General features: G+C 54.7%; 1 protein-coding gene across 1 annotated transcript; it reads right to left on the bottom strand.

The window, feature by feature from the left end:
* Window positions 1-135: 135 nt before the first annotated feature.
* On the bottom strand, window positions 136-22,005 carry CCDC74B (coiled-coil domain containing 74B). Its single transcript, XM_075568469.1, has 7 exons — window positions 20,518-22,005; window positions 20,326-20,373; window positions 18,404-18,608; window positions 1,957-2,158; window positions 1,756-1,856; window positions 1,589-1,645; window positions 136-332 (listed from the first exon to the last, which is right to left on the bottom strand). Exons 1-7 carry the CDS (start codon window positions 20,774-20,776, stop codon window positions 200-202), a joined length of 1,005 nt encoding a protein of 334 aa, XP_075424584.1. The 5' UTR covers window positions 20,777-22,005; the 3' UTR covers window positions 136-199.
* Window positions 22,006-24,303: the final 2,298 nt, after the last annotated feature.

The following is a 24,303-nucleotide window of genomic DNA, read 5'->3' as shown; positions in this document are numbered from 1 at the left end:
TGGTCCCGCAGTAACACACGGCGTGAGAGGGGACACACTGCAATCGGACCACAGTGGGCACAAACCAGAATGTCAGGTTTTTCCAACCACCTCCCTCGGGGTTGGAATTTTCCAGCTGTGAATAAATTGTGATAATAAATCTAATTCCGGTTTATTTCAGTGCTTTTATCAGTCGGAGCAGCTTGTCCCCTGTGCAGAGTTAATGTAGCGTTCGCTGGAAACGGCTCTTTTGAACGGCCTGAGCTCTCTTCTGTCTGTCCGCAAAGTTCCCCAGAGTCTGTCTCAGGGCCGGGAGTGTCGCTTTCTCAGCACCCGGCATCGGTGCGGGCACCCTGTGAGGAGGTGGGGGGGGGGACAGTGAGCATGGGATGGGGGACCTGTGAGGAGGAGGTGGGGGGGGGGGGGGACAGTGAGCATGGGATGGGGGACCTGTGAGGAGGTAGGGGGGGACCTGGGAGGAGGTGGGGGGGACGGGACTGAGCATGGGATGGGGGACCTGTGGGGGGGGGGACAGTGAGCGTGGGGGGGGGACAGTGAGCATGGGATGGGGGACCTGTGAGGAGGTGGGGGGGGACGGGACAGTGAGCATGGGATGTGGGACCTGTGAGGAGGTGGGGACGGGACAGTGAGCATGGGATGGGGGACCTGTGAGGAGGTGGGGGGGGGACAGTGAGCATGGGATGGGGGACCTGTGGGGGACGGGACAGTGAGCATGGGATGGGGGACCTGTGAGGTGGTGGGGGGGACGGACAGTGAGCATGGGATGGGGGACCTGTGAGGAGGTGGGAGGTGGACCTGTGAGGAGGTGGGGGGGACAGTGAGCATGGGATGGGGGACCTGTGAGGAGGTGGGGGGGGGGACAGTGAGCATGGGATGGGGGACCTGGTGGGAGGGGACAGTGAGCATGGGATGGGGGACCTGGGAGGGGGGGGACAGTGGGCATGGGATGGGGGACCTGGGGGGGGGGGGACAGTGGGCATGGGATGGGGGACCTGGGGGGGGACGGGGGGACAGTGAGCATGGGATGGGGGACCTGTGAGGAGGTGGGGGGGGGGGACAGTGAGCATGGGATGGGGGACCTGTGAGGAGGTGGGGCGGCGGGGAAACAGTGAGCATGGGATGAGGACCTGGGGGGGGGACAGTGAGCATGGGATGAGGACCTAGGGGGGGGGGGGGACAGTGAGCATGGGATGGGGGAGGTGTGCTACTGTGTCAGTTACAGCTTCCATGTATGTGCAGAGAAGCTAAAATGGGTAATCTATACGTTTATCAGCTGCCTCTGGCGCTATCCAAAGAAAGGGATCGGTGCTGGTAATTATTCAGATCACCGATATTAGTCTAATTAAACCCTTAACTGCCACGGCCTTTCAGTGCATCCACTGACCACCGTGGCAGCACAATAGTAATAAAATAATCCAGGTCCGGTATGTATTTTTTTTTTATTACAAAACTGAACTTCCTGCTGTTTGTGGGAACGCCAGTTGTACGACTCAAACTCAACTTCACTTTATACCTCCGATAAACCATCCATAAAAACGCTACCTCGCCCCCCGGGGATGTGTGTGGTAATAATCTCACTTGTACATACCATGTTCGGACTTTGTCCTTCGCCGAAGCCTCTGCCAGACTGATGATATCTTTGGGCCTGGGAATAAAACATTGTTTAACCCCTTATGTGCTGTGCAATACCGAGAAAGGGTTTGAAATAAAAAGCAGCATCAGCAACCTCCCGGAGACGCGCTGCTGCGGACTCACCCGGCCGGGCTCCTGACGAAGGCTTTGGCCAGATGTTGGGCTTCTGGGGTCCACTTGTTTTTCTGGATAACATCGTTCAGAAAGACTTTGATCCGCAGGAGCTGTAACAGGAAGTGACACGGTGACTGCCAGATTCCATGTGCTTCCTCCCACCACCCCAGGGTCACAGTGTGACAGTCCCCTGTCCTCGTCTTTTGTCACCTCGCGGTTTTTCCTCCACAGTTGGTGGATGATTTTCTCGCACTCCGCTGATGTGGGGGCTCTGGGGGGCTGCAACGGGGACGTGTGAACCAAAAGTGGCCTCAGGGAGGTGATGGGAATGTGGGCTGACTGTGCTTTGGGGTGACCCTGAATAACATCTCGGGTGCTGCTCCCTGCTGCAGTGTCCTGTGCAGCCTCCGCCCTGGGGAAAAGTCATGTTTATTAACTGGAAAACAAACGGAGCCCCCGCTGTACTTCTAGAGCCCGGCCCCCCGCTGTACTTCTAGAGCCCGGCCCCCCGCTGTACTTCTAGAGCCCGGCCCCCCGCTGTACTTCTAGAGCCCCGCCCCTGCTGTACTTCTAGAGCCCGGCCCCCCGCTGTACTTCTAGAGCCCCGCCCCTGCGGTACTTCTAGAGCCCCCCCCCCTGCTGTACTTCTAGAGCCCCGCCCCCTGCTGTACTTCTAGAGCCCCGCCCCCCGCTGTACTTCTAGAGCCCCGCCCCCTGCTGTACTTCTAGAGCCCGGCACCCGCTGTACTTCTAGAGCCCCGCCCCCCGCTGTACTTCTAGAGCCCCGCCCCCCGCTGTACTTCTAGAACCCCGCCCCCCGCTGTACTTCTAGAGCCCCGCCCCCGCTGTACTTCTAGAACCCGCCCCCTGCTGTACTTCTAGAGCCCGGCACCCGCTGTACTTCTAGAGCCCCGCCCCCCCGCTGTACTTCTAGAGCCCCGCCCCCGCTGTACTTCTAGAGCCTGGCCCCCGCTGCACTTCTAGAGCCCGGCCCCCGCTGTACTTCTAGAGCCCGGCCCCCGCTGTAATTCTAGAGCCCGGCCCCCGCTGTACTTCTAGAGCCCCGCCCCCCCGCTGTACTTCTAGAGCCCCGCCCCCCGCTGTACTTCTAGAGCCCCGCCCCCCGCTGTACTTCTAGAGCCCGCCCCCCGCTGTACTTCTAGAGCCCGGCACCCGCTGTACTTCTAGAGCCCCGCCCCCGCTGTACTTCTAGAGCCCCGCCCCCGCTGTACATCTAGAGCCCCGCCCCCGCTGTACTTCTAGAGCCCCGCCCCCGCTGTACATCTACAGCCCCGACCCGCTGTACTTCTAGGGCCCCGCCCCCGCTGTACTTCTAGAGCCCGGCCCCCGCTGTACTTCTAGGGCCCCGCCCCCGCTGTACTTCTAGAGCCCGGCCCCCGCTGTACTTCTAGAGCCCGGCCCCCGCTGTACTTCTAGAGCCCTGCCCCCGCTGTACTTCTAGAGCCCTGCCCCCGCTGTACTTCTAGAGCCCCGCCCCCCGCTGTACTTCTAGAGCCCCGCCCCCGCTGTACATCTAGAGCCCCGACCCGCTGTACTTCTAGAGCCCCGCCCCCGCTGTACTTCTAGAGCCCCGCCCCCGCTGTACTTCTAGAGACCCACCCCCTGCTATACTTCTAGAGCCCCGCCCCCTGCTGTACTTCTAGAGCCCCGCCCCCGCTGTACTTCTAGAGTCCCGCCCCCCGCTGTACTTCTAGAGCCCCGCCCCCCGCTGTACTTCTAGAGACCCGCCCCCCGCTGTACTTCTAGAGACCCGCCCCCCGCTGTACTTCTAGAGACCCGCCCCCTGCTGTGCTTCTAGAGCCCCGCCCCTGCTGTACTTCTAGAGCCCGGCCCCCGCTGTACTTCTAGAGACCCGCCCCCCGCTGTACTTCTAGAGATCCGGCCCCCGCTGTACTTCTAGAGCCCGGCCCCCGCTGTACTTCTAGAGCCCGGCCCCCGCTGTACTTCTAGAGCCCGCCCCCTGCTGTACTTCTAGAGCCACGCCCCCTGCTGTACTTCTACAGCCCCGGCCCCTGCTGTACTTCTAGAGCCCGGTCCCTGCTGTACTTCTAGAGTCCGGCCCCTGCTCTACTTCTAGAGTCCGGCCCCCTGCTGTACTTCTAGAGCCCCGCCCCCTGCTGTACTTCTAAAGCCCCGCCCCCTGCTGTACTTCTAGAGCGTGCCCCCTGCTGTACTTCTAGAGGCCAGCCCCCTGCAGCCCCGCCCCTGCTGTACTTCTAGAGGCCCGCCCCCTGCTGTACTTCTAGAGCCCCGCTGTACTTCTAGAGGCCAGCCCCCTGCAGCCCCGCCCCTGCTGTACTTCTAGAGGCCCGCCCCCTGCTTTACTTCTAGAGCCCCGCCGCCTGCTGTACTTCAGATCCCGGCCCCTGCTGTACTTCTAGAGCCCCACCCCCTGCTGTATTTACACAGAGCCCCGACCCCTGCTGTATTTACACGGAGCCCCGCCCCCTGCTGTATTTACACGGAGCCCCGCCCCCTGCTGTATTTACACGGAGCCCCGCCCCCTGCTGTATTTACACAGTCCCCGCCCCCTGCTGTATTTACACAGAGCCCCGCCCCCTGCTGTATTTACACAGGGCCCCGCCCCCTGCTGTATTTACACAGAGCCCCGCCCCCGCTGTATTTACACCGGGCCCCGCCCCCGCTGTATTTACACAGAGCCCCGCCCCCGCTGTATTTACAGAGCCCCGCCCCCGCTGTATTTACACAGGGCCCCGCCCCCTGCTGTATTTACACAGCCGCGCCCCCGCTGTATTTACACAGAGCCCCGCCCCCGCTGTATTTACACAGAGCCCCGCCCCTGCTGTATTTACACAGAGCCCCGCCCCCGCTGTATTTACACAGAGCCCCGCCCCCGCTGTATTTACACAGAGCCCCGCCCCCGCTGTATTTACACAGAGCCCCGCCCCCGCTGTATTTACACAGGGCCCCGCCCCCGCTGTATTTACACAGAGCCCCGCCCCCGCTGTATTTACACAGAGCCTCGCCCCCGCTGTATTTACACAGAGCCCCGCCCCCGCTGTATTTACACAGAGCCCCGCCCCCGCTGTATTTACACAGGGCCCCGCCCCCACTGTATTTACACAGAGCTCCGCCCCCACTGTATTTACACAGAGCCCCGTCCCCGCTGTATTTACACAGGGCCCCGCCCCCGCTGTATTTACACAGAGCCCCGCCCCCGCTGTATTTACACAGAGCCCCACCCCCGCTGTATTTACACAGAGCCCCGCCCCCCTGCTGTATTTACACAGAGCCCCGCCCCTGCTGTATTTACACAGAGCCCCGCCCCTGCTGTATTTACACAGAACCCCGCCCCCTGCTGTATTTACACAGGGCCCCGCCCCCGCTGTATTTACACAGTCCCCGCCCCCCGCTGTATTTACACGGAGCCCCGCCCCCTGCTGTATTTACACAGTCCCCGCCCCCCGCTGTATTTACACAGAGCCCCGCCCCCTGCTGTATTTACACAGGGCCCCGCCCCCGCTGTATTTACACAGGGCCTCTCCCCCGCTGTATTTACACAGAGCCCCGCCCCCGCTGTATTTACACAGAGCCCCGCCCCCGCTGTATTTACACAGAGCCCCGCCCCCGCTGTATTTACACAGAGCCCCGCCCCCTGCTGTATTTACAGAGCCCCACCCCCTGCTGTATTTACAGAGCCCCACCCCCTGCTGTATTTACACAGAGTCCCGCCCCCGCTGTATTTACACAGAGCCCCGCCCCCGCTGTATTTACACAGAGCCCCACCCCCCGCTGTATTTACACAGAGCCCCACCCCCCGCTGTATTTACACAGAGCCCCACCCCCCGCTGTATTTACACAGAGCCCCGCCCCCTGCTGTATTTACACAGGGCCCCGCCCCCGCTGTATTTACACAGAGCCCCGCCCCCGCTGTATTTACACAGAGCCCCACCCCCTGCTGTATTTACACAGGGCCCCACCCCCTGCTGTATTTACACAGAGCCCCACCCCCCGCTGTATTTACACAGAGCCCCACCCCCCGCTGTATTTACACAGAGCCCCGCCCCCCGCTGTATTTACACAGGGCCCCGCCCCCGCTGTATTTACACAGAGCCCCGCCCCCGCTGTATTTACACAGAGCCCCGCCCCCGCTGTATTTACACAGAGCCCCGCCCCCTGCTGTATTTACACAGAGCCCCGCCCCCGCTGTATTTACACAGGGCCCCGCCCCCGCTGTATTTACACAGAGCCCCACCCCCCGCTGTATTTACACAGAGCCCCACCCCCCGCTGTATTTACACAGAGCCCCACCCCCCGCTGTATTTACACAGAGCCCCACCCCCTGCTGTATTTACACAGAGCCCCGCCCCCTGCTGTATTTACACAGGGCCCCGCCCCCGCTGTATTTACACAGAGCCCCGCCCCCGCTGTATTTACACAGAGCCCCACCCCCCGCTGTATTTACACAGAGCCCCGCCCCCGCTGTATTTACACAGGGCCCCGCCCCCGCTGTATTTACACAGAGCCCCGCCCCCGCTGTATTTACACAGAGCCCCGCCCCCGCTGTATTTACACAGAGCCCTGCCCCCTGCTGTATTTACACAGAGCCCCGCCCCCGCTGTATTTACACAGGGCCCCGCCCCGCTGTATTTACACAGGGCCCCGCCCCCGCTGTATTTACACAGAGCTCCGCCCCCGCTGTATTTACACAGAGCCCCGCCCCCGCTGTATTTACACAGGGCCTCGCCCCCGCTGTATTTACACAGAGCCCCGCCCCCGCTGTATTTACACAGAGCCCCGCCCCCGCTGTATTTACACAGAGCCCCGCCCCCGCTGTATTTACACAGAGCCCCGCCCCCGCTGTATTTACACAGAGCCCCGCCCCCGCTGTATTTACACAGAGCCCCGCCCCCGCTGTATTTACACAGAGCCCCGCCCCCGCTGTATTTACACAGAGCCCCGCCCCCGCTGTATTTACACAGAGCCCCGCCCCCGCTGTATTTACACAGAGCCCCGCCCCCCGCTGTATTTACACAGAGCCCCGCCCCCCGCTGTATTTACACAGAGCCCCGCCCCCTGCTGTATTTACACAGAGCCCCGCCCCCCGCTGTATTTACACAGAGCCCCACCCCCGCTGTATTTACACAGAGCCCCGCCCCCGCTGTATTTACACAGAGCCCCGCCCCCGCTGTATTTACACAGAGCCCCGCCCCCGCTGTATTTACACAGAGCCCCGCCCCCGCTGTATTTACACAGAGCCCCGCCCCTGCTGTATTTACACAGAGCCCCGCCCCCGCTGTATTTACACAGAGCCCCGCCCCCGCTGTATTTACACGGAGCCCCGCCCCCGCTGTATTTACACAGAGCCCCGCCCCGCTGTATTTACACAGAGCCCCGCCCCCGCTGTATTTACACAGGGCCCCGCCCCCGCTGTATTTACACAGGGCCCCGCCCCCGCTGTATTTACACAGGGCCCCGCCCCCGCTGTATTTACACAGAGCCCCGCCCCCTGCTGTATTTACACAGAGCCCCACCCCCGCTGTATTTACACAGGGCCCCGCCCCCGCTGTATTTACACAGGGCCCCGCCCCCGCTGTATTTACACAGGGCCCCGCCCCCGCTGTATTTACACAGAGCCCCGCCCCCGCTGTATTTACACAGAGCCCCGCCCCCTGCTGTATTTACACAGAGCCCCGCCCCCTGCTGTATTTACACAGGGCCCCGCCCCCGCTGTATTTACACAGAGCCCCGCCCCCGCTGTACTGCCACCTGCTCTGCAATAATACATTCCTCTGGGGGGAATCCGTAACCTACATTACTGGCATTTTCCCACATCCTCCAGAGGGGAGAAATCCTACAACCAAACTACACGGATAAAAAGGATGTGTGAAGCGGAAAGCAAACCCACGAGGCTATGTGAATAGGGGAAAGCAAACCCACGAGGCTATGTGAATAGGGGAAAGCAAACCCACGAGGCTATGTGAATAGGGGAAAGCAAACCCACGAGGCTATGTGAATAGGGGAAAGCAAACCCACGGGGCTATGTGAATAGGGGAAAGCAAACCCACGAGGCTATGTGAATAGGGGAAAGCAAACCCACGAGGCTATGTGAATAGGGGAAAGCAAACCCACGAGGCTATGTGAATAGGGGAAAGCAAACCCACGAGGCTATGTGAATAGGGGAAAGCAAACCCACGAGGCTATGTGAATAGGGGAAAGCAAACCCACGAGGCTATGTGAATAGGGGAAAGCAAACCCACGAGGCTATGTGAATAGGGGAAAGCAAACCCACGAGGCTATGTGAATAGGGGAAAGCAAACCCACGAGGCTGTGTGAATAGGGGAAAGCAAACCCACGAGGCTGTGTGAATAGGGGAAAGCAAACCCACGAGGCTATGTGAATAGGGGAAAGCAAACCCACGAGGCTATGTGAATAGGGGAAAGCAAACCCACGAGGCTATGTGAATAGGGGATAGCAAACCCACGGGGCTATGTGAATAGGGGAAAGCAAACCCACGAGGCTGTGTGAATAGGGGAAAGCAAACCCACGAGGCTATGTGAATAGGGGAAAGCAAACCCACGAGGCTATGTGAATAGGGGAAAGCAAACCCACGAGGCTATGTGAATAGGGGAAAGCAAACCCACGAGGCTATGTGAATAGGGGAAAGCAAACCCACGAGGCTGTGTGAATAGGGGAAAGCAAACCCACGGGGCTGTGTGAATAGGGGATAGCAAACCCACGGGGCTGTGTGAATAGGGGAAAGCAAACCCACGGGGCTGTGTGAATAGGGGAAAGCAAACCCCGGGGCTGTGTGAATAGGGGAAAGCAAACCCACGGGGCTATGTGAATAGGGGAAAGCAAACCCACGAGGCTATGTGAATAGGGGAAAGCAAACCCACGAGGCTATGTGAATAGGGGAAAGCAAACCCACAGGGCTATGTGAATAGGGGAAAGCAAACCCACGGGGCTATGTGAATAGGGGAAAGCAAATCCACGGGGCTATGTGAATAGGGGAAAGCAAACCCACGAGGCTATGTGAATAGGGGAAAGCAAACCCACGAGGCTGTGTGAATAGGGGAAAGCAAACCCACGGGGCTATGTGAATAGGGGAAAGCAAACCCACGGGGCTATGTGAATAGGGGAAAGCAAACCCACGAGGCTATGTGAATAGGGGAAAGCAAACCCACGGGGCTATGTGAATAGGGGAAAGCAAACCCACGGGGCTATGTGAATAGGGGAAAGCAAACCCACAGGGCTATGTGAATAGGGGATAGCAACCCCACGGGGCTATGTGAATAGGGGAAAGCAAACCCACGAGGCTATGTGAATAGGGGAAAGCAAACCCACGAGGCTATGTGAATAGGGGAAAGCAAACCCACGGGGCTATGTGAATAGGGGAAAGCAAACCCACGAGGCTATGTGAATAGGGGAAAGCAAACCCACGAGGCTATGTGAATAGGGGAAAGCAAACCCACGAGGCTATGTGAATAGGGGAAAGCAAACCCACGAGGCTATGTGAATAGGGGAAAGCAAACCCACGAGGCTATGTGAATAGGGGAAAGCAAACCCACGAGGCTATGTGAATAGGGGAAAGCAAACCCACGAGGCTATGTGAATAGGGGAAAGCAAACCCACGAGGCTATGTGAATAGGGGAAAGCAAACCCACGAGGCTGTGTGAATAGGGGAAAGCAAACCCACGAGGCTATGTGAATAGGGGAAAGCAAACCCACGAGGCTATGTGAATAGGGGAAAGCAAACCCACGAGGCTATGTGAATAGGGGAAAGCAAACCCACGAGGCTATGTGAATAGGGGATAGCAAACCCACGGGGCTATGTGAATAGGGGAAAGCAAACCCACGAGGCTGTGTGAATAGGGGAAAGCAAACCCACGAGGCTATGTGAATAGGGGAAAGCAAACCCACGAGGCTATGTGAATAGGGGAAAGCAAACCCACGAGGCTATGTGAATAGGGGAAAGCAAACCCACGAGGCTATGTGAATAGGGGAAAGCAAACCCACGAGGCTGTGTGAATAGGGGAAAGCAAACCCACGGGGCTGTGTGAATAGGGGATAGCAAACCCACGGGGCTGTGTGAATAGGGGAAAGCAAACCCACGGGGCTGTGTGAATAGGGGAAAGCAAACCCCGGGGCTGTGTGAATAGGGGAAAGCAAACCCACGGGGCTATGTGAATAGGGGAAAGCAAACCCACGAGGCTATGTGAATAGGGGAAAGCAAACCCACGAGGCTATGTGAATAGGGGAAAGCAAACCCACAGGGCTATGTGAATAGGGGAAAGCAAACCCACGGGGCTATGTGAATAGGGGAAAGCAAATCCACGGGGCTATGTGAATAGGGGAAAGCAAACCCACGAGGCTATGTGAATAGGGGAAAGCAAACCCACGAGGCTGTGTGAATAGGGGAAAGCAAACCCACGGGGCTATGTGAATAGGGGAAAGCAAACCCACGGGGCTATGTGAATAGGGGAAAGCAAACCCACGAGGCTATGTGAATAGGGGAAAGCAAACCCACGGGGCTATGTGAATAGGGGAAAGCAAACCCACGGGGCTATGTGAATAGGGGAAAGCAAACCCACAGGGCTATGTGAATAGGGGATAGCAACCCCACGGGGCTATGTGAATAGGGGAAAGCAAACCCACGAGGCTATGTGAATAGGGGAAAGCAAACCCACGAGGCTGTGTGAATAGGGGAAAGCAAACCCACGGGGCTGTGTGAATAGGGGATAGCAAACCCACGGGGCTGTGTGAATAGGGGAAAGCAAACCCACGGGGCTGTGTGAATAGGGGAAAGCAAACCCACGGGGCTGTGTGAATAGGGGAAAGCAAACCCACGGGGCTATGTGAATAGGGGAAAGCAAACCCACGAGGCTATGTGAATAGGGGAAAGCAAACCCACAGGGCTATGTGAATAGGGGAAAGCAAACCCACGGGGCTATGTGAATAGGGGAAAGCAAATCCACGGGGCTATGTGAATAGGGGAAAGCAAACCCACGAGGCTATGTGAATAGGGGAAAGCAAACCCACGAGGCTGTGTGAATAGGGGAAAGCAAACCCACGGGGCTATGTGAATAGGGGAAAGCAAACCCACGGGGCTATGTGAATAGGGGAAAGCAAACCCACGAGGCTATGTGAATAGGGGAAAGCAAACCCACGGGGCTATGTGAATAGGGGAAAGCAAACCCACGGGGCTATGTGAATAGGGGAAAGCAAACCCACGAGGCTATGTGAATAGGGGAAAGCAAACCCAAGGGGCTATGTGAATAGGGGAAAGCAAACCCACGAGGCTATGTGAATAGGGGAAAGCAAACCCACAGGGCTATGTGAATAGGGGAAAGCAAACCCACGGGGCTATGTGAATAGGGAAAAGCAAATCCACGGGGCTATGTGAATAGGGGAAAGCAAACCCACGAGGCTATGTGAATAGGGGAAAGCAAACCCACGAGGCTGTGTGAATAGGGGAAAGCAAACCCACGGGGCTATGTGAATAGGGGAAAGCAAACCCACAGGGCTATGTGAATAGGGGAAAGCAAACCCACGAGGCTATGTGAATAGGGGAAAGCAAACCCACGGGGCTATGTGAATAGGGGAAAGCAAACCCACGGGGCTATGTGAATAGGGGAAAGCAAACCCACGGGGCTATGTGAATAGGGGAAAGCAAACCCACGAGGCTATGTGAATAGGGGAAAGCAAACCCACGGGGCTATGTGAATAGGGGATAGCAACCCCACGGGGCTATGTGAATAGGGGAAAGCAAACCCACGGGGCTATGTGAATAGGGGATAGCAACCCCACGGGGCTATGTGAATAGGGGAAAGCAAACCCACGAGGCTATGTGAATAGGGGAAAGCAAACCCACGAGGCTGTGTGAATAGGGGAAAGCAAACCCACGGGGCTGTGTGAATAGGGGAAAGCAAACCCACGGGGCTATGTGAATAGGGGAAAGCAAACCCACGAGGCTATGTGAATAGGGGAAAGCAAACCCACGGGGCTATGTGAATAGGGGAAAGCAAACCCACGGGGCTATGTGAATAGGGGAAAGCAAACCCACGGGGCTATGTGAATAGGGGAAAGCAAACCCACGAGGCTATGTGAATAGGGGAAAGCAAACCCACGGGGCTATGTGAATAGGGGATAGCAACCCCACGGGGCTATGTGAAAAGGGGAAAGCAAACCCACGGGGCTATGTGAATAGGGGATAGCAACCCCACGGGGCTATGTGAATAGGGGAAAGCAAACCCACGAGGCTATGTGAATAGGGGAAAGCAAACCCACGAGGCTGTGTGAATAGGGGAAAGCAAACCCACGGGGCTGTGTGAATAGGGGATAGCAAACCCACGGGGCTGTGTGAATAGGGGAAAGCAAACCCACGGGGCTGTGTGAATAGGGGAAAGCAAACCCACGGGTCTGTGTGAATAGGGGAAAGCAAACCCACGGGGCTATGTGAATAGGGGAAAGCAAACCCACGAGGCTATGTGAATAGGGGAAAGCAAACCCACAGGGCTATGTGAATAGGGGAAAGCAAACCCACGGGGCTATGTGAATAGGGGAAAGCAAATCCACGGGGCTATGTGAATAGGGGAAAGCAAACCCACGAGGCTATGTGAATAGGGGAAAGCAAACCCACGAGGCTGTGTGAATAGGGGAAAGCAAACCCACGGGGCTATGTGAATAGGGGAAAGCAAACCCACGGGGCTATGTGAATAGGGGAAAGCAAACCCACGAAGCTATGTGAATAGGGGAAAGCAAACCCACGGGGCTATGTGAATAGGGGAAAGCAAACCCACGGGGCTATGTGAATAGGGGAAAGCAAACCCACGGGGCTATGTGAATAGGGGAAAGCAAACCCACGAGGCTATGTGAATAGGGGAAAGCAAACCCACGGGGCTATGTGAATAGGGGATAGCAACCCCACGGGGCTATGTGAATAGGGGAAAGCAAACCCACGAGGCTATGTGAATAGGGGAAAGCAAACCCACGGGGCTATGTGAATAGGGGAAAGCAAACCCACGGGGCTATGTGAATAGGGGATAGCAACCCCACGGGGCTGTGTGAATAGGGGAAAGCAAACCCACGGGGCTGTGTGAATAGGGGAAAGCAAACCCACGGGGCTATGTGAATAGGGGAAAGCAAACCCACGGGGCTATGTGAATAGGGGATAGCAACCCCACGGGGCTATGTGAATAGGGGAAAGCAAACCCACGGGGCTATGTGAATAGGGGAAAGCAAACCCACGGGGCTATGTGAATAGGGGAAAGCAAACCCACGGGGCTGTGTGAATAGGGGAAAGCAAACCCACGGGGCTATGTGAATAGGGGAAAGCAAACCCACGGGGCTATGTGAATAGGGGAAAGCAAACCCACGGGGCTATGTGAATAGGGGATAGCAACCCCACGGGGCTATGTGAATAGGGGAAAGCAAACCCACGGGGCTATGTGAATAGGGGAAAGCAAACCCACGGGGCTATGTGAATAGGGGAAAGCAAACCCACGGGGCTGTGTGAATAGGGGAAAGCAAACCCACGGGGCTATGTGAATAGGGGAAAGCAAACCCACGGGGCTATGTGAATAGGGGAAAGCAAACCCACGGGGCTATGTGAATAGGGGAAAGCAAACCCACGGGGCTATGTGAATAGGGGAAAGCAAACCCACGGGGCTATGTGAATAGGGGAAAGCAAACCCACGAGGCTATGTGAATAGGGGAAAGCAAACCCACGGGGCTATGTGAATAGGGGAAAGCAAACCCACGAGGCTATGTGAATAGGGGAAAGCAAACCCACGGGGCTATGTGAATAGGGGAAAGCAAACCCACGGGGCTGTGTGAATAGGGGAAAGCAAACCCACGGGGCTGTGTGAATAGGGGAAAGCAAACCCACGGGGCTGTGTGAATAGGGGAAAGCAAACCCACGAGGCTGTGTGAATAGGGGAAAGCAAACCCACAAGGCTGTGTGAATAGGGGAAAGCAAACCCACGAGGCTATGTGAATAGGGGATAGCAAACCCACGGGGCTGTGTGAATAGGGGAAAGCAAACCCACGGGGCTATGTGAATAGGGGAAAGCAAACCCACGGGGCTGTGTGAATAGGGGAAAGCAAACCCACTGGGCTATGTGAATAGGGGAAAGCAAACCCACGAGGCTATGTGAATAGGGGAAAGCAAACCCACAGGGCTATGTGAATAGGGGAAAGCAAACCCACGGGGCTATGTGAATAGGGGAAAGCAAATCCACGGGGCTATGTGAATAGGGGACAGCAAACCCACGAGGCTATGTGAATAGGGGAAAGCAAACCCACGGGGCTATGTGAATAGGGGAAAGCAAACCCACGGGGCTATGTGAATAGGGGAAAGCAAACCCACGGGGCTATGTGAATAGGGGAAAGCAAACCCACGAGGCTATGTGAATAGGGGAAAGCAAACCCACGGGGCTATGTGAATAGGGGAAAGCAAACCCACGGGGCTATGTGAATAGGGGAAAGCAAACCCACGGGGCTATGTGAATAGGGGATAGCAACCCCACGGGGCTATGTGAATAGGGGAAAGCAAACCCACGAGGCTATGTGAATAGGGGAAAGCAAACCCACGGGGCTATGTGAATAGGGGAAAGCAAACCCACGGGGCTATGTGAATAGGGGTTAGCAACCCCACGGGGCTGTGTGAATAGGGGAAAGCAAACCCACGGGGCTATGTGAATAGGGGAAAGCAAACCCACGGGGCTATGTGAATAGGGGAAAGCAAACCCACGGGGCTATGTGAATAGGGGATAGCAACCCCACGGGGCTATGTGAATAGGGGAAAGCAAACCCACGGGGCTATGTGAATAGGGGAAAGCAAACCCACGGGGCTATGTGAATAGGGGAAAGCAAACCCACGGGGCTGTGTGAATAGGGGAAAGCAAACCCACGGGGCTATGTGAATAGGGGAAAGCAAACCCACGGGGCTATGTGAATAGGGGAAAGCAAACCCACGGGGCTATGTGAATAGGGGAAAGCAAACCCACGGGGCTATGTGAATAGGGGAAAGCAAACCCACGGGGCTATGTGAATAGGGGAAAGCAAACCCACGAGGCTATGTGAATAGGGGAAAGCAAACCCACGGGGCTATGTGAATAGGGGAAAGCAAACCCACGAGGCTATGTGAATAGGGGAAAGCAAACCCACGGGGCTATGTGAATAGGGGAAAGCAAACCCACGGGGCTATGTGAATAGGGGAAAGCAAACCCACAGGGCTATGTGAATAGGGGAAAGCAAACCCACGGGGCTATGTGAATAGGGGAAAGCAAACCCACGGGGCTATGTGAATAGGGGAAAGCAAACCCACGGGGCTATGTGAATAGGGGAAAGCAAACCCACGGGGCTGTGTGAATAGGGGAAAGCAAACCCACGGGGCTGTGTGAATAGGGGAAAGCAAACCCACGGGGCTATGTGAATAGGGGAAAGCAAACCCACGGGGCTGTGTGAATAGGGGAAAGCAAACCCACGGGGCTGTGTGAATAGGGGAAAGCAAACCCACGGGGCTGTGTGAATAGGGGAAAGCAAACCCACGAGGCTATGTGAATAGGGGAAAGCAAACCCACGAGGCTGTGTGAATAGGGGAAAGCAAACCCACGAGGCTATGTGAATAGGGGATAGCTAACCCACGGGGCTGTGTGAATAGGGGAAAGCAAACCCACGGGGCTATGTGAATAGGGGAAAGCAAACCCACAGGGCTATGTGAATAGGGGAAAGCAAACCCACGGGGCTGTGTGAATAGGGGAAAGCAAACCCACGGGGCTATGTGAATAGGGGAAAGCAAACCCACGAGGCTATGTGAATAGGGGAAAGCAAACCCACGGGGCTATGTGAATAGGGGAAAGCAAACCCACGGGGCTATGTGAATAGGGGAAAGCAAACCCACGGGGCTATGTGAATAGGGGAAAGCAAACCCACGGGGCTATGTGAATAGGGGAAAGCAAACCCACGGGGCTATGTGAATAGGGGAAAGCAAACCCACGGGGCTGTGTGAATAGGGGAAAGCAAACCCACTGGGCTATGTGAATAGGGGAAAGCAAACCCACGAGGCTATGTGAATAGGGGAAAGCAAACCCACAGGGCTATGTGAATAGGGGAAAGCAAACCCACGGGGCTATGTGAATAGGGGAAAGCAAATCCACGGGGCTATGTGAATAGGGGAAAGCAAACCCACGAGGCTATGTGAATAGGGGAAAGCAAACCCACGAGGCTGTGTGAAAAGGGGAAAGCAAACCCACGGGGCTATGTGAATAGGGGAAAGCAAACCCACGGGGCTATGTGAATAGGGGACAGCAAACCCACGAGGCTATGTGAATAGGGGAAAGCAAACCCACGGGGCTATGTGAATAGGGGAAAGCAAACCCACGGGGCTATGTGAATAGGGGAAAGCAAACCCACGGGGCTATGTGAATAGGGGAAAGCAAACCCACGAGGCTATGTGAATAGGGGAAAGCAAACCCACGAGGCTATGTGAATAGGGGAAAGCAAACCCACGGGGCTATGTGAATAGGGGAAAGCAAACCCACGGGGCTATGTGAATAGGGGAAAGCAAACCCACGGGGCTATGTGAATAGGGGATAGCAACCCCACGGGGCTATGTGAATAGGGGAAAGCAAACCCACGAGGCTATGTGAATAGGGGAAAGCAAACCCACGGGGCTATGTGAATAGGGGAAAGCAAACCCACGGGGCTATGTGAATAGGGGATAGCAACCCCACGGGGCTGTGTGAATAGGGGAAAGCAAACCCACGGGGCTATGTGAATAGGGGAAAGCAAACCCACGGGGCTATGTGAATAGGGGAAAGCAAACCCACGGGGCTATGTGAATAGGGGATAGCAACCCCACGGGGCTATGTGAATAGGGGAAAGCAAACCCACGGGGCTATGTGAATAGGGGAAAGCAAACCCACGGGGCTATGTGAATAGGGGAAAGCAAACCCACGGGGCTGTGTGAATAGGGGAAAGCAAACCCACGGGGCTATGTGAATAGGGGAAAGCAAACCCACGGGGCTATGTGAATAGGGGAAAGCAAACCCACGGGGCTATGTGAATAGGGGAAAGCAAACCCACGGGGCTATGTGAATAGGGGAAAGCAAACCCACGAGGCTATGTGAATAGGGGAAAGCAAACCCACGGGGCTATGTGAATAGGGGAAAGCAAACCCACGAGGCTATGTGAATAGGGGAAAGCAAACCCACGGGGCTATGTGAATAGGGGAAAGCAAACCCACGGGGCTATGTGAATAGGGGAAAGCAAACCCACGGGGCTATGTGAATAGGGGAAAGCAAACCCACGGGGCTATGTGAATAGGGGAAAGCAAACCCACGGGGCTATGTGAATAGGGGAAAGCAAACCCACGGGGCTATGTGAATAGGGGAAAGCAAACCCACGGGGCTGTGTGAATAGGGGAAAGCAAACCCACGGGGCTGTGTGAATAGGGGAAAGCAAACCCACGGGGCTATGTGAATAGGGGAAAGCAAACCCACGGGGCTGTGTGAATAGGGGAAAGCAAACCCACGGGGCTGTGTGAATAGGGGAAAGCAAACCCACGGGGCTGTGTGAATAGGGGAAAGCAAACCCACGAGGCTATGTGAATAGGGGAAAGCAAACCCACGAGGCTGTGTGAATAGGGGAAAGCAAACCCACGAGGCTATGTGAATAGGGGATAGCTAACCCACGGGGCTGTGTGAATAGGGGAAAGCAAACCCACGGGGCTATGTGAATAGGGGAAAGCAAACCCACAGGGCTATATGAATAGGGGAAAGCAAACCCACGGGGCTGTGTGAATAGGGGAAAGCAAACCCACGGGGCTATGTGAATAGGGGAAAGCAAACCCACGAGGCTATGTGAATAGGGGAAAGCAAACCCACGGGGCTATGTGAATAGGGGAAAGCAAACCCACGGGGCTATGTGAATAGGGGAAAGCAAACCCACGGGGCTATGTGAATAGGGGAAAGCAAACCCACGGGGCTATGTGAATAGGGGAAAGCAAACCCACGGGGCTATGTGAATAGGGGAAAGCAAACCCACGGGGCTATGTGAATAGGGGAAAGCAAACCCACGGGGCTATGTGAATAGGGGAAAGCAAACCCACGGGGCTATGTGAATAGGGGAAAGCAAACCCACGAGGCTATGTGAATAGGGGAAAGCAAACCCACGAGGCTGTGTGAATAGGGGAAAGCAAACCCACGGGGCTATGTGAATAGGGGAAAGCAAACCCAAGGGGCTATGTGAATAGGGGAAAGCAAACCCACGGGGCTATGTGAATAGGGGAAAGCAAACCCACGGGGCTATGTGAATAGGGGAAAGCAAACCCACGGGGCTGTGTGAATAGGGGAAAGCAAATCCACGAGGCTATGTGAATAGGGGAAAGCAAACCCACGAGGCTGTGTGAATAGGGGAAAGCAAACCCACGAGGCTGTGTGAATAGGGGAAAGCAAACCCACGGGGCTATGTGAATAGGGGAGACATCAGTGTGGTTCAGTAGAGCGCTGGATAAATATAGTGTGGATATTTCCACAAAGTTACCATTTAACCTCTTACCTGCTGGAGGCGTGGGAGTCAGACCTTAAACATTCAGTTGCACAACCCTTTTCAGAGCTCTGCTTTAGATTTTTTCCCACGGCAGGTTTGGTTTAGCGCTGTCATTGTGTACCTGGGCTGCCGCTCCTTTCTTGTCCCCTCCGTGTGCTCGGCATGGGTGAGCTGTGGGCCCAGGGGTTCCTTCAATCCTGCTGCCTCTCCCCCCGTCTCCTCCTGCCCGGTGATCCTGGGCTGTTGTTGCTGTATGCCCGTTACATCGTCGGCTGATCCTGCCCCGGAGGAGCCAGCACTGCCACTGTGTGATGCTGAGCGGTGACCTGCGGCAGATCAAAGACACAGGGCCAGCCTTACCTCTGGCGGGGCCCCTCCTCCTGTAGCGTCATGACATCACAGCGTAATGTGACGCCACATTGTCATGGCAACGCATCGCCATGACCACGTGAGACTGCAGAAGGATGGCCGCCCCATGCATGCGTGCACACACACACCCACCTCCCCCAGCTGTACACACGCACCCTCCCCCGTCCCTACCTTGGGGTGAGCAGCAGTGCGGTCCTCCGCCGGTTCGGGGACTCACCAGCTCCCTCCTCCAGGTCTCTCCTGTCAGGTGGAATTTGGATACCGGTGCTGACAGGAGGACGGAGCGCGGTGCCCCCCCAAAGGCGCGAGCCCAAGGCAACTGCTTTGCCCTAAGGCCGCCCACATGGTATCCTCTTCCGCATGGACACCAGAGGATTCAGAACAGGGCCGGCACGTCTCAAAAGGCCACAGTACAGTACAGGGAAGCTGCAATGTCAAGCAGCCAACAGCTGCAGCATAGAGCAGGGTGCTCAACTCCAGTCCTCAAGACCCCCCAACAGGTCTTCAGGATATCCCTGCTTCAGCACAGGTGGCTCAATTAGAGGCTTAGTCTGGTTGAGCCACCTGTGCTGAAGCAGGGACTAATTGAGCCACCTGTATTGAAGCAGGGAAAGCCTGACCTGTTGGGGTGGGAGGGCTTGAGGACTGAGGTTGAGCCCCCTGGCATAGAGCACAAACTGAACTAATGCAAAGTGGCAGCACTGCAGTTACATCTCTATTTTGCTGTAGAAATCTGCTGCGACCATCTACAAATGTCATTTACCCCGTTGCTGCCACAGGGGACAGTTTGCAATGAGCCGATGGCTTCTCTGGCACCAAATGGGTTATAGCCCCTTAGCTATGGAACTCCCTCACACTCAGTATACCCTAAGCACCTTCTCTCCCCACCTTTGTATATGCTTATTTATATAGCACCCACAGCTGTACTAGGCACTTTACAAGAGAGACAATACAATACAGGGAATTGTAACTCCACAGACACTTACCATGTGACACAGCCAAGACTAACCTTAAAACTCACCCAAGCAGAAGCATCCCAATAGCCCGGACTCGTGGCTACTGTCCCACAACCACAGTCGCTCCCACCAACCATTGTGGCCAAGCACCGCCATCTACAGCACTTATTCCCACAGTCTCTGCAAGCCTGCCAACATACCTCTTAGATTGTAAGCTCTCCGGGGCAGGGATTGTCTGATTTTATTTGTTGCAGTTATTGTATTATAACTTCCTGTATTGTACTGTCCCTCATGTAAAGCACGGAGTACACTGTGGGCACTATATAAAGATATACATATATGCATACAAAGGAGATTCCTAGAAATGTGATGACAGATAAGAACCGCACCCCCCCCCCCGCCCCGCACCCCCTCCGAGTGCCCACACTCTCTGCTGTAAAACCGTAGCCCCTACTAGCTCATGTACGGAATATCCTTCTATCTATCTCGCGCATGTTTGAATTCTCTTACTGCATTGGCCTCTGTTGGAAGACTATTCCATGACCCTTTTCCGTGAACAAGTACTTCATACCCCACAGCTTGTGTCGCCTGCAACCAAGATTGGAGTGTAAGCTCTTGGGTGCAGCAATGAACTTTGCCAGCATTCCGTATACATGCACTGGAAGCGTAAGACAGGGCCGAGATAAAGACACACGAAGCTGGGGGAGGGTCTGGGTACCTTTGTCTGCTGCCGTCGTCTCCAGCATGATAAGCTCATATTTTAGATCTGTAATAAAGAAATCACATGGTTCGTGTTGCATATGTATCCCAAGACACCGCTGACATGACAGACATGTCTCTCTGTTATTAGGTAGAGTGACAGTCCCACACAGGTATCTTGTCCCATAGGAGGATCCCCTGCACAGCACACCTGTGTTCTCCTTCTTCAGGAGATGGATCTCACTGTGAAGACTCCGCAGGGTGGCCGACTGCTCCTGCTGCAGGAACTCAATCCTCTTCTCCAGTACGAACACTTTCTTGGCCTGCTCACGGTTCTCCAGAGCAGGGAGTATGACGGGTTCCATGAGGATCCCAGACCCCTGTTCTGTGGTGGGTACTCTAGCAGGGAGCTTCTCCAGGCGGCCCAACTGGGACCAGCAGGGCAGAGTGGGCAGGCTGGTGCTGAACATGGCAGGGGTCTCTCTAGGTCAGGGGACAGTCACTACGCTGCTCACTGCTCATCTTGGCAAGGTGGGGACTGGGTGTGACACTGCTCAGACCTCGTTATAAGCGGAGGATGAATTCTGAGACTTTGCTCAATTCTCTCTTCCTGGCTCGCTCATGCCTTTACATTATGTAGATGTCCCTTTCAGACACATGCACTCTTTTTATAATAGTGATAAACACTCCCTGTCAGTCTCTGTGGGTACAGTAACTCTCCCTGGCTGCCTCTCTGGATACAGAAACTCTCCCTGGCTATAGTAACTCTCTCTGGATGCACTAACTCTCCCTGGCTGTCTGCATACAGTAACTACCTGGCAGTCTGTCTCGATACAGTAACTCTCCCTGGCTATAGTAACACTCTCTCTGGATACAGTAACTTTCCCTGGCTGTGTCTGGATACAGAAACTCTCCCTGGCTGTCTCTCTGGATGCACTAACTCTCCCTGGCTGTCTGAATACAGTAACTACCTGGCAGTCTCTCTCGATACAGTAACTCTCCCTGGCTGTCTCTCTCTGGATACAGCAACTCTCCTTGGCTATAGTAACACTCTCACTGGATACAGTAACTCTCCCTGGCTGTCTCACTGGATACAGTAACTCTCCCTGGCTGTCTCTCACTGGATACAGTAACTCTCCCTGGCTGTCTCACTGGATACAGTAACTCTCCCTGGCTGTCACTGGATACAGTAACTCTCCCTGGCTGTCTCTCACTGGATACAGTAACTCTCCCTGGCTGTCTCTCACTGGATACAGTAACTCTCCCTGGCTGTCTCTCACTGGATACAGTAACTCTCCCTGGCTGTCTCTCACTCGATACAGTAACTCTCCCTGGCTGTCTCTCACTGGATACAGTAACTCTCCCTGGCTGTCTCTCACTGGATACAGTAACTCTCCCTGGCTGTCTCTCACTGGATACAGTAACTCTCCCTGGCTGTCTCTCACTCGATACAGTAACTCTCCCTGGCTGTCTCTCACTGGATACAGTAACTCTCCCTGGCTGTCTCTGGATACAGTAACTCTCTGGCTGTCTCTCTAATGATACAGTAACTTTCCCTGGCTGTATTGATCCGTTGCTATGGTAACATTCCGCCACATCCGGGCGGTCTCATTCTGTGTAACCCGGGGGTTTCCTGCTCAGTGTCTCCGGTCTCACGCGGGGCAACAAAGATAGAGCTGACCCCCGGGAATAATCCGGAGGATGGTACAGCCCAGAAGGGAGGCGGAAGTGACGTAGCAGATTTCACACACCACCTGCGCTGCAATAGACACACTGCGAAATACACACCACCTGTGCTGCACCACACACACACACACACACACACACACACACACACACACACACACACACACACACACACACACACACACACACACACACACACACCTGTGCTGCAATACACACACTGAGAAATACACCACCTGTGCTGCACCACACACACACACACACACCTGTGCTGCAATACACACACACAGAAATACACACCTGTGCTGCAATACACACACACAGAAATACACACCACCTGTGCTGCACCACACACACACCTGTGCTGCAATACACACACTGAGAAATACACACCACCTGTGCTGCAATACACACACACACACACACACACACAACACACACACACACATACTGCAATATACACACACACCTATACTGCAAAATACACACACACACACACACCTATACTGCAATACACACACCTATACTGCAATACACACACACACACACACCCCACACACACACACCTACCTATACTGCAACACACACACACACACACACACACACACACCTACCTATACTGCAACACACACACACACACACACACACCTACCTATACTGCAACACACACACACACACACACACCTACCTATACTGCAACACACACACACACACACACACACACCTATACTGCAATACACACACACACACACACACACACACACACACACACACCTATACTGCAATACACACACACACCTATACTGCAATACACACACACACACCTATACTGCAATACACACACACCTATACTGCAACACACACACACACACACACCTACCTATACTGCAACACACACACACACATACACCTACCTATACTGCAACACACACACACCTACCTATACTGCAACACACACACACACACACACACACACCTATACTGCAATACACACACACACACACACCTATACTGCAACACACACACACACACACACCTACCTATACTGCAACACACACACACACACACACACCTACCTACACTGCAACACACACACACCTACCTATACTGCAACACACACACACACACATACACACCTATACTGCAATACACACACACACCTATACTGCAATACACACACACACACACACACACACACACACACAGAGAAAAACACACCACCCGTGCTGCACCACACACACACACACACAGAGAAAAACACACCACCCGTGCTGCACCACACACACACACAGAGAAAAACACACCACCCGTGCTGCACCACACACACACCACCTGTGCTGCACCACACGCACACTGAGAAATACACACCACCTGTGTTGCAACACACACACACACACACACACACACACACACACACACACAACCTGTGCTGCACCACACGCACACACGTGCTGCAATACACACTAACACACACCTATACTGCAATACACAGACACACCACCTGTGCTGCAATACACACTAACACACACCCCACCTGTGCTGCAATACACACCAAGAAAAAAACCACACACAAACTGAGAAACACACTACCTGTGCTGCAATACACACTGACACAGAGAAATACACACAGTGACACACGGAGTACTGCCAGACCATGTCACACACTGTATGGGGATATTACCCAAAGTCCCATCCCTGGTCAGTGTGTCACATCCAGGTGTGTATAGATGTTAATCCAATAAATGTGCTAAATCCCAAGTGTAAGGATTTTAAGGTTATTATACGGAAGTATTAGAATTATAAAGGAACAGTTCATGCAATATCCTAAGTATTTAAAAAAAAATCAGTTCTGTAGTATTAGATAATACCTACTACCTTTTTTTGTTTCATTTTAAAATTTAACTCAATGCTATTTTTAATGAGTTTTAATATACTGAGCATCCTTTGATTTCTACAGCAGGCTTTACTCCCCAGCAGTGCAAGATCTTTAACACTTTCCCGTTAGTGATCATGTGTTGCCAATGTTCCCAGCAGTTTGAGCGGTAAACTGTAACAATAGATAATGTCACCTTAGTAATATAAGAATATATATGTAACTGTCACGTTACACTGACTGAAGGATTGATTGAAACGTAAAAGGCAGCCAATAAGTGAACCCCGAGAAGCAGCATCTCTGTTGATCAATTACGGACGAACTAATCGATCGGCATCTTAGGTAATTCATTTTCAATAAAAGGTCATCAAATGCTGCATATATATGAAAATATTTTTTTTTCTTTTTAAACGTTTCGCTTGTCTCTTTAAAAGCTCC

The sequence above is a fragment of the Ascaphus truei genome, chromosome 13 (assembly GCF_040206685.1).
Source record: "Ascaphus truei isolate aAscTru1 chromosome 13, aAscTru1.hap1, whole genome shotgun sequence".
In the NCBI taxonomy this organism is placed as follows: Eukaryota; Metazoa; Chordata; class Amphibia; order Anura; family Ascaphidae; genus Ascaphus; species Ascaphus truei.
This window is presented reverse-complemented; position numbering and strand designations above follow the sequence as displayed.